The 9,685-nt window shown below is 42.3% G+C and overlaps 1 protein-coding gene across 1 annotated transcript; it reads right to left on the bottom strand.

Moving 5' to 3' along the window:
• Positions 1–622: 622 nt before the first annotated feature.
• LOC142374100 (uncharacterized) lies at positions 623–7,089 on the bottom strand. The gene is made up of 5 exons (XM_075457628.1): positions 6,581–7,089; positions 4,385–4,510; positions 4,176–4,298; positions 3,896–4,019; positions 623–1,762 (listed from the first exon to the last, which is right to left on the bottom strand). Exons 1-5 carry the CDS (start codon positions 6,831–6,833, stop codon positions 1,654–1,656), a joined length of 735 nt encoding a protein of 244 aa, XP_075313743.1. The 5' UTR covers positions 6,834–7,089; the 3' UTR covers positions 623–1,653.
• Positions 7,090–9,685: the final 2,596 nt, after the last annotated feature.

Genomic DNA, 9,685 nt, shown 5'->3' with positions numbered 1-9,685 from the left:
ATGAGAGGCTGTGGGACGGGGGAGGGAGAGAGTGAGGGGTGGGTGCTGGCTGCAGGTGAGCAAGGTTCACAGAGTCGAATCTGTTGAAAAACAGATTCATCTCGTTGGCCATGTCCACACTGCCATCCACTCCTCTGTTGCTGGATGGTCTGAAGCCAGTGATGGTCTTCATTCCACTCCAGACCTCTCATGTTGTTCTGCTGGAGTTTCGACTCCAGCTTCCTCCTGTACTTATCCTTGGCCTCTCCCTCTGGATCGTTCGCACCTCCTCTCTGTTGCCAGCTCTGAAAGCCCTCTTCTTATTATTGTTGAGAATGTTCTTTATGTATTCTTGAATTGGACTTTATTATCTAAGTGCCTTGAGATGACATTCGATGTATTTGGCGCTATATAAATAAAAATTAATTTAATTGAATTTCAGATTATGTCAAAGCTGACTTTATTTCCATAAAACAGGGGAATCAAGCAAGCATTTCGGTCTGTGGTGTGTTTAAAATGGCGCTTTGTTCCTCTTAGCCGTCTTTGTCCGTCTGCGTTTGCTTACTTTCCCACTGGTGATGGATATGCAAAAATATAATTTTCCAAAGAAGGGAACTAGGAACGGTAAACATCGGAGCCGCTTAATAGTCATGATTCTTTATTTATGGATCAGTTTTTTTTTAAGTTTCACACATGAACCTGTCGAGTTACAGAAGCGCTCACCACCCTTTTCAGATTTTCTACTCCTCTTAAAATGGATTTAGATGATCCTCATCTCCACATTCCACAAAAGTCTTGCGTCGCCCATCATTTCTTAATATTTTGCTTCTGAGCAGCCGGATTCTCTTGTAACCTGTAACCTTTCTTGAGTCGTAGTTGTCCAGGCTTTCTGGGGGTCTTTCAAAGTATTTTCTTTGAACGTTGGCTGCGCCTGACCATCAAGCCTGGAGAACTATTCCCGAAGACTACTTAAAGAATCGACAAGTAAGCTCGTCTGAGACGGTTCAGAAGAATGTGTTGAAGAATAAAGGGGCTTATTCCAAATATTGAATACACTCAGAGAAGACTTAGAATTGCTCAATATATTTTTCTGCGTCTAACCCGACTCGTCTCCCAGGTTCTGTAACAGAAAAACCTGTCCACAGGATGATGCTGCCATCGCCGTGGTATTACCTGTCATAGAAAGTTCTACGTAGTCACTGACAAAGGTAGGACGCGCCACAGAAAGGTTTCATCATGGCAAAGTGTTTGGAAACTTGTGCAAATTACATTTTGTGTAGAATGAATAGAATTTCAAAAAAAAATTTTTTAAAACGAATCTGAAACAATACCAAAAGGGGAAGAGTTTAAGGGGTCTGGAGACTTTCCCCTCAGCATCGTGTTTTAGGGGAATAATGAATATGAAAATTTTCCGGTTGTGGAACGGACTGACTATGTAATCCACTCGTTTCCTCTCTGCGAGGAAGGATGTACACCAGCAATGACAAAGAATGCACGAGTTGGAGCATCAGAGCAAAATAAGGTCTAGTCCAGATGAAGGCAAAGATGTCAAAGCGCTCCTGGTGCTCGAGGCGTTGGAGCACGGTGCACAATCCATCATCATCCAAACTCACGAGTACAAGTATGAGCACCCTACACGGGTACAGTCCCTCAAACACACAAATGAATGTGGTGTTACATTGGCTTGTACGTGTGAATGTGGGCCCCACAGTGAGGACACTGGTGGTGGACGTTCCTTAAACGCTTCATGCAGAAGGGGACCAAACAGCAGCCTGCGACACAGCTGTTGGGAGGAGAGCGGATTAACAGTAGCCACTTTTACTTGTAATACTACAACATTAGCTAAAAATAAAGGCAGTAATAAAGTGTCAATTGGAACATCGCTGTCATCATGAGTAAGAAAAGCAAATTTACAACCCCAGTTCCAAGAAGGTGGTGCGCTGTGTAGATTATTAATAAGAACAGAATGCAGTGACTGCAGTGACAGAGAAAACATATCAAATGTGGAAAGTCACACATTTTACTATTTCACGAAAATATATTAGATCATCTCGAATATGATGGCAGCAATAAGTTGGTACGGGGCCACGTTTAGCACTGTGTAGCACCCCCCCCTTCTTCTCTTCTTCTACCAACAGGTTTTTTTTAGGACTTGGCAACGATTAAAATTTTTAATCTAATTAATCACATGATTTCCCTGATTAATGACGATTAATCGCATTTGTACGCAAAATCCCCAAATGAATTCAAAAGTAGTGTATAGTCTTTAGCATTTAGTTTTATTTTAAATGTGCTGCCATATGAATGAAAGTGCCATAACATTTGTTGTGCAAACACACTTTTAACATCAGCATCTTTATGTAGAAGCCTCGCTCCACTGTCTGTTTCCTTGAAAGACTTGCTGCTATCAGTTGTGTGTTTTGCCTTTAAGTGATATTTTAGACTGGAACTACTACGGTGAGAAGACAATTCAACTTGGCAGTGTTTACAGATGACTTTGGTTCTGTCAACTCAGCCGTCTGGAAGAACTTTAAAATGAAAATGGCCGAGTAAAAGTTCCGTACCCTTCTCCATGTTTGGTGGATCCGCCAATTACTTTCTTTTCCAGTTCCACAGCAGACAGCAACAGACTTTTACAAAATAAAAGCCTGTGAGCAACAGAGTTTTACAATAATAAAATAAATAATAAAACGGGGGTGGTCCGTGGCATGGTGGGTTGAGCAGGCGCCCCATGTACAAGAGACTATAGTCAGCTGGCCCCAGTTCGAGCCCCGCATCAGACGGCCCTGTGCTGCGTGTCGTTCCCCCTCTCTCTGCCCCCTGCTTCCTGTCTCTCTGAACTTTCCTATCCATTAAAGGCACAAAAGCCCCAACAAATAATATATATATATTTTTTTAAACTGCGTTAAAGACATGGTTGGTAATCCTGTTCAGAAACACATTTTGGGTGAAATGGTCCGTCTATCCTGAGAGAAATCTATACAAGATGTATTTAGAAAAAGGGACGAAAATAATCAGACCTCTGTGGCAGCTGCAGGACTGAGAAAAAGCTGGAGCACCTACAAAAAACCAATCAGATGCCTCTGCGCTTTCTTCCTACGCCCCCCTCTGTCGGCTCCCTGCTCCGTGCGCCCACGCGGTTCTAGCGGCTTTGGATGAAGCACTGACGGAATGGGGAGGGGGGGGTGGAGCTTAGAGGAGGGGCCACTTTCGAATCTTGCTAGCTCTCTTGCTAGCGCTCTAGGATTACCTACCATAGCTTTAATGCGCAATAAAATATTTATCGGCGTTAAATAACTAACGAGTTAACGCAATAATAACGAGTCCAAGCAGTGACTTCCGTGACAAAATCGTGTCTGGTATTAATGCAGAGCTAGAGATCACGGACATCGAGATATGGACTTTCAGCCGTGTCCCTCGTTCACAGAGACGTTTGTGAAATTATACACTGTCGATGAAGGAATATTCAAATTCTTCGCAATTTTAAATAGAAGAATATTGTTCCGAAATTACGCCACAAATTCTCGACAAAGTTTTTGAAAGTTGATGAACCTTTGCCCCTCCTCACTTCTGAGAGACTCTGCCTCTCCGAGGTGCTCTTTCCCGTTACTGACCTTTCTTTTTTTTTTTTAGCGCCACTCACTTTTCCAGCCTTTTCTTGCCCCATCCCACCTTTTTTTTTAAAGGCGTGTTGCTGCTAACAACTTCAAGATAGGCTAATATTATTCATTAAATAGTAAACTCTCCCTCTTACAGCATTTGTTTTTCTCTATTTTCAATTGTGAGTAAAATGTTTGCTCATGAGATTTGCATGTCTCTGCGTTCTGTTTTGTTCACATTTCACAGAGCATCGCAGTCCTTTCGGAACTGGATTTAGGATAAGAGGTTTGTTATTGTGTCCATTCCCCAGACTCACCCCATCAAGGAGCTCAGTATGCACATTGTCCACGCTGCCTCGCCCATACTGCCGCTGGTTTCCGTGACAACGACCTCCTCACATGTTGGACACTTTGTGAGCTCTGCTGTTGGACCCAGACTCTCTACTTAACCCAAAGAGAAAGAGGGAGACCAAGAACACAGGTGACTACACGTGCTGTTTGTAATGTTCCACAGATAACCGGAACAAGTCTTTCTAGAACTAAGCATTACTTTGGGTGTTTAAAGAAATACGTCACTTTACGAAAGGTATTACACACCTGGGATGATGGGGCTTGTTGGTTGTGCAGCTGTAGCGTCCTTCTGTTCCAGCTGGACAGGAGGCAGTATGTAGATACCTCCGTGGGGAGTCTCTTTATAGATGGCAGGCTTTTTTTGGTTTCCTGCTTTTCAAAAATGAGTAGTTCAAACATGCTCGTTAGAGACTCAGAGTACCAACAGTAAATTGAGCGGAGAGAAGAGCACGTGCCTCCGTTTGCTTGCGGTTTGGAGCTCGCTCCGTTTTTCTTCATCTCCTCCTCCTTCCCGTACAGCTCCTCCAGCTCTTTCCGAATGGTCTCCAGCTCACACTGTTCTTCATCGTCCTCACTGGTAACTGACGACACAACACAAAGCCAGAGTTTAAATGCGAATTAACCATTTGTCCTTTTTGATGTAGCTCAATAATAAAATAGTTGGTAGACAAGGGGGAGGGGGTTAGCAACGGATTACTGTGAGAAATTTTTGTCAAGAACAAGAGGAAGGAGTTACGTTTATGAATGCTACTTCAAACTTTACGTTAACTTTGTCCAGAGGCGGTGTCAACTTCTCTGGGCTCAGAGGAATCTGGGATGGACCATCACACAGTGGAATTGTGTACTGTGATCAGACCAATCAGTATTCAATATATTTTCAAGAAGAAATTCATCTCATGTGATCTGGACCAACGATCAGTCCAAAAGCCAGGCTCTGTGATGGTGTGGGGTTGTATCTGTGACTTTGGCAAAGATCATTTCCACCTCTGCGATGGCACCATCAAAGCAGAAAAGTTCACAGAGATTTCAGAGCAACAGATGTTAACTTCAAGAGGGCATCTTTTCCGGGGACATTTGTGCATTTTGTCAACGAGACAATAGAAAACTCACACACTGCACACTTTTTTCAAAGGCAAATCTGAGGAAGAAGAGGGTACGGGTGCCGGTCAGGCCTGGCCTGTCCTCGAAAAAAGCACGTGTTGAGACTTTAGAGCAATGACGATGCTTTATTGTTGTACCCCAGAATATGAGTGTACAAGAAGAATAGGACAAAATAACACCGGAAACGCTTCAACGTTCGGTATCCTCAATACCAGAATGTTGAAAGTGTTGTGTGAAACAGTGGCAACATTGGTTAAATTTTTTTTGGACTGTATTGGAGTCCTAAAATTTAAAAAAAAAAAAAAAAAAAAAAAAAAAAAAAAGGATGTATGTTAACCAATGAAAAGTTTTTTTTCTCATGTACTTACATTTTTGTTTTTTTTGGTTTGTCAAAAAAAAAAGATGATCCGATTTTAAATATTAATCCACAACGAACTCCGTATTCTCCTGTACTACCTGGAGGGTCCAGATGTATAAGGTGTCCAGTGCTCAGCACCATGGCCAAGGAACAGACTCCTGAGGGCTGGACAAGCTGGAGCATCAAAACTAGCCCAAGAAATACCTGAAGATGGACTTTTCAAAGGTTTAATGGTCAGATGTAATGAGAGGAACAGTTCACGGAGCGACGGAGAAGGGCCAACACCCAAAGTGGTATAGAGGTAGAAGATAGTTTCTCTGAGCGGTGTTGCAGGAAGAAATCGGCAGCATTCAAGACCCCTACAATGCATTCAAGTGCTCCTCTGCCTGGTCAAACCAGAAAGGCCTGTCTGAAATACTATTGCGAACCGACTAGTTCTTTTCTAATGTGAGACTCAAAGTGATGGAAGAAAACACACCATTTTGAGCAGCTTTTGGAGACTGTTGTTGCTGCTATAATACATAATGATTGTCTGAACAGATCAAGAAACACCACAGATGGAAGCTGTTAAAGGGATAGTTCGTCTCTTTTGACATGAAGCTGTATGACATCCCATATTAGCAATATCATTTATGAACATTTTCTTACTCCCCGCTGCGGGGCGCGGGGGGGCCGTTGCTTACTTGCGCTTGACTCAGAGCGCGGATCTCGAAAATACATGAGAAGCCTATATACGGAATTACACGCGGACAGCACAGCTTTATGCCAATTATGCACACAGGCTCCACACCTCCACACACGCATCGCGTCTGCAATCATAACTCATCAGGGGAAATCACATTTTGCCAATATTTTAGAGACCCCCCAACATTTCCCAAATCATGTTTTCGGATCCCCCGAGTCCCCCCGTAGTTCGAACCCTGGCGCCAAGCGATTATGAGTTCTGACTTTTTCTGGAGGGACGATTTTGTGATGCAAATGTATTACTCTTTTGAACGCATATTGTTTTGAGAAGCAAAACGCTTTATTTTCGGGACCCTAGCAAACTAGCTGGACTATCTTCGTCAACGCCAAAACGAGGCTGGAACTCGGCTCACAGGACGCAGTGGGGGGTAAGAAAATGTTCATAAATGACGTTCTGTGCACATCACTGAGTATTTGAATATACACAAAATGACAAACAATGACTCACTTTCTTTCGTGGTCCCTTTGCAGTTTTGTGTTTGTTTCTTAATGCAGTGTTGCAGAAGGAGGCACCTGTTTTCAAGCTGCTGAATGCGCAACTTGATGTCACCTCCTCTCTGCCCTGGTATCTCCTGGATGGATTCGGGTGGGCACGTCTGCTGCTGTTCTGTTTCTGAACTCACACCTGTGTCCAACATCTTGCTACCTCCCACCGACCCGACACACTGAAGGAGCACCTCATGCTTGTCTGGATTCTCCATCCCAGTTAAGACACTGAAATCCAAACGTCTCTGAAGCAAGTTGAGCCGAGTTAACCCAAGTCCTCAAACTGAGAAGTTCTGAAGTTTACGTCCCCCGGCAGCAAGTTTAGTATTCAAATTTCCCCTCCTTTCTTTGCAGTAAGAAAAATGCAACGCTGGGTGACAAACATTCCTGGTGCCGCCTCATGAAGTTAAATCCTCAACTTGTAAAACAGACTCATCAGAAGAAAACACTTTTATCATCTGTGCAGCCTTGTCTCATGATGTCCAGGGCGGCTTTGACACAGATCTCAGTATGGCGAATCCCATTTGAATTAAGTAAACAGTGCATGTAAACAAATGAGTTACTGCAAGTCAGTAAAACATGCAAATATTGTAATTCTGGGACCAATGCCAGAAAATGAACAGTAACTGACTTCAAAGGAAGGCTGATTGTACTTATGGGTATGTTAGAAGATATGAAAAGGAGCTTGGTGATGACTCATGCTTTGGTACCATGGAGCTGTACCAGACTTGTATTCCATCATAGATGGTATCAACATTCCATGACTGTGCTAAAAATTTTCCATTCTTCTTTTGGCAAAATGTCCCTTCCGTGTTGACGAAAACCCAACACGGTGCAAATGAGGGAAAGGCGTCAATGTCACACACAGTAAAGTAACACCCTTTCGTCAAACTTAATGAGTTAATTGGATGTGACAGGCGTGACAGGTGAACTCTAGTGACCCCAGGGGGGAGGGGTAAAGGGGGGGGGGGGGTGACAGGTGAACTCTAGTGACCCCTGGGTCACGAGGTGAACTCTAGTTGACCCCTGGTCATGTGGTGTGGGGAGGGGCTGGGGGGGGGGGGGGGGGGGGGTTATAGGGGGAGGGGGAGGAGGGGTTAGGGGGAGTGGTGTTAGGGGAGGAGTTATGGGAAGGAGTTTAGGTGGGGAGTGGTTAAGGGATGGATCTAAATATTTATTGAGTGTAAAATGAAAGATTGTTTAATGACAAAATAGGGAAAGTTTAAGTTTTAGGAGCAAAGCTGACAACAATTTGAAGTATCCTATGAGTCGGGACTATGAGTTACGAAAAAATAGCTGTTTGGCAGCTTTGCAGATCCCTGTATGGGTGTAAAATAGGATAAAGTAATTAGGTCATGTATAGCCCGTGACTTTGAGGACCAATGAGATGATAGATGGATGGATGGGTTTAAGATCAATAGTTGATTGAAAACGCCAGGGCAAGTATAATAAAAGTTGGTTGTTTTCAGAATAGAAAAAAAAAAAAAAAAATGACCCTAGGTTAATAAGGATATCCTGTGAGTATGACGAGGGTGAGGGCTAAGTACCACTCTCTGCTAATCAACTTGGGTTTAAGAAAAATAGTTAATTGATAACGTCGCCGATCCTCACCCCTTTAGGGCTAATATAATACAAGTTGGTTATTTTCAGAATAGAAAGAAAAAAAAAAATGCACCACTCTCGTCTAATCAACTAACTGGGGATCGATTCATACAGGGAGGCTGTGAACAGGGTCATGAGAATGCTCCATTGTTTTATCACATGGCCATCAAGTATGAATCATGTGTAGCTAATCTTAGGAGGGGGAGAAACAAACAATCTATGTTAATGGCATGCGCGTGTCCATCTATGCGTTGACCCTCATACTTTGCTACTGTGCTTCTAAAAGATTTATTTCTCTTCAGTTGCACAGTGGAAAGAACATTTTCAGGAACCATGTTACTCATCCTTGTAACTTACTAAACATCTAATTAGCTATGTTCAATATGATCTGCTGTATCGAATGCAATTTGTTATTAATAAAGGTAATCACATAGGAGTCTGCATACCTATTAACTAACCCAGAGTGAATAAAAGTTTTTAAAAAATAAAATCCTCTTCTGATCACATTGAGGGTAGACAAAGCATACGCTTCATATAGTGAGGCTGTGAACAGAGTTTCAAGTCAAGAGTATGCTCCATTGTTTTACTTCATGAGCACCAAGCATGAATGGTCTGTAGCTAATTTTAGGAGGGGTGGTAGTAAGGCTGGAGAGAAAGAAACAATCAATCAGTTGAAAAAGAAATGACTTCCTAAAGCATGTTTCCTTTACACTTCAGCTGTCTCTTCTCTTCATCGTATGTGTTTATCAGCTTCCACATCCCAGAGCAGTTTATGCATGACTGTTGGTTGCATGCACACGTCCAGCAGCCTTGTTACGAAAGTCTCATCCCATGGTCTAAGAGACAAGACAGCCACAAGTGGGAAAGGTCACATGCAAACATTCAGTTGAATAAGACACAGAGAGTGCGCCTACTCTTCTTTTTCTTTTTTTTTTTTTAACATCCATCTAATTATGACATATTAGTTCATATGAGATAAGAAACATAATGAAAAAACAAAAAACTCACTTCTCTGACAGAACAATGTGATAATTTCACCCTGTTTCTTACAGAAATCAAAGTAATTATGTAAAATGTTAAAAAAGATTATTTGAGAAAACCCCTGAAACAGGTTCATATGCACAAGGAGCTGTTAATATAATCTCACACCAACAGTATATCTGCATCTCCACCGACAAGAGTAACATGTGTATGTTACTCCTCATACATTATGTTACTTTGCTGCTTAAAGATTTATTTAACTTCAGTTGAGCAGTGTAAAGAACATTTTCAGGAACCATGTTACTCATCCTTATAACTTACTAAACATCTAATTATCTATATTCAATATGATCTGCTGTATTCATTGCAATTTATTATTAATGAAGGTAATCACACACACACACAAACACACATAGCCAAAGACAAACAACTAAGTTTTCAGGAGTGCTGACCGTTTTCTAAGTGTTAAATCTCAGGGAAACTT

This window comes from Odontesthes bonariensis, chromosome 23 (assembly GCF_027942865.1).
Source record: "Odontesthes bonariensis isolate fOdoBon6 chromosome 23, fOdoBon6.hap1, whole genome shotgun sequence".
Classification (NCBI taxonomy): Eukaryota; Metazoa; Chordata; class Actinopteri; order Atheriniformes; family Atherinopsidae; genus Odontesthes; species Odontesthes bonariensis.
This window is presented reverse-complemented; position numbering and strand designations above follow the sequence as displayed.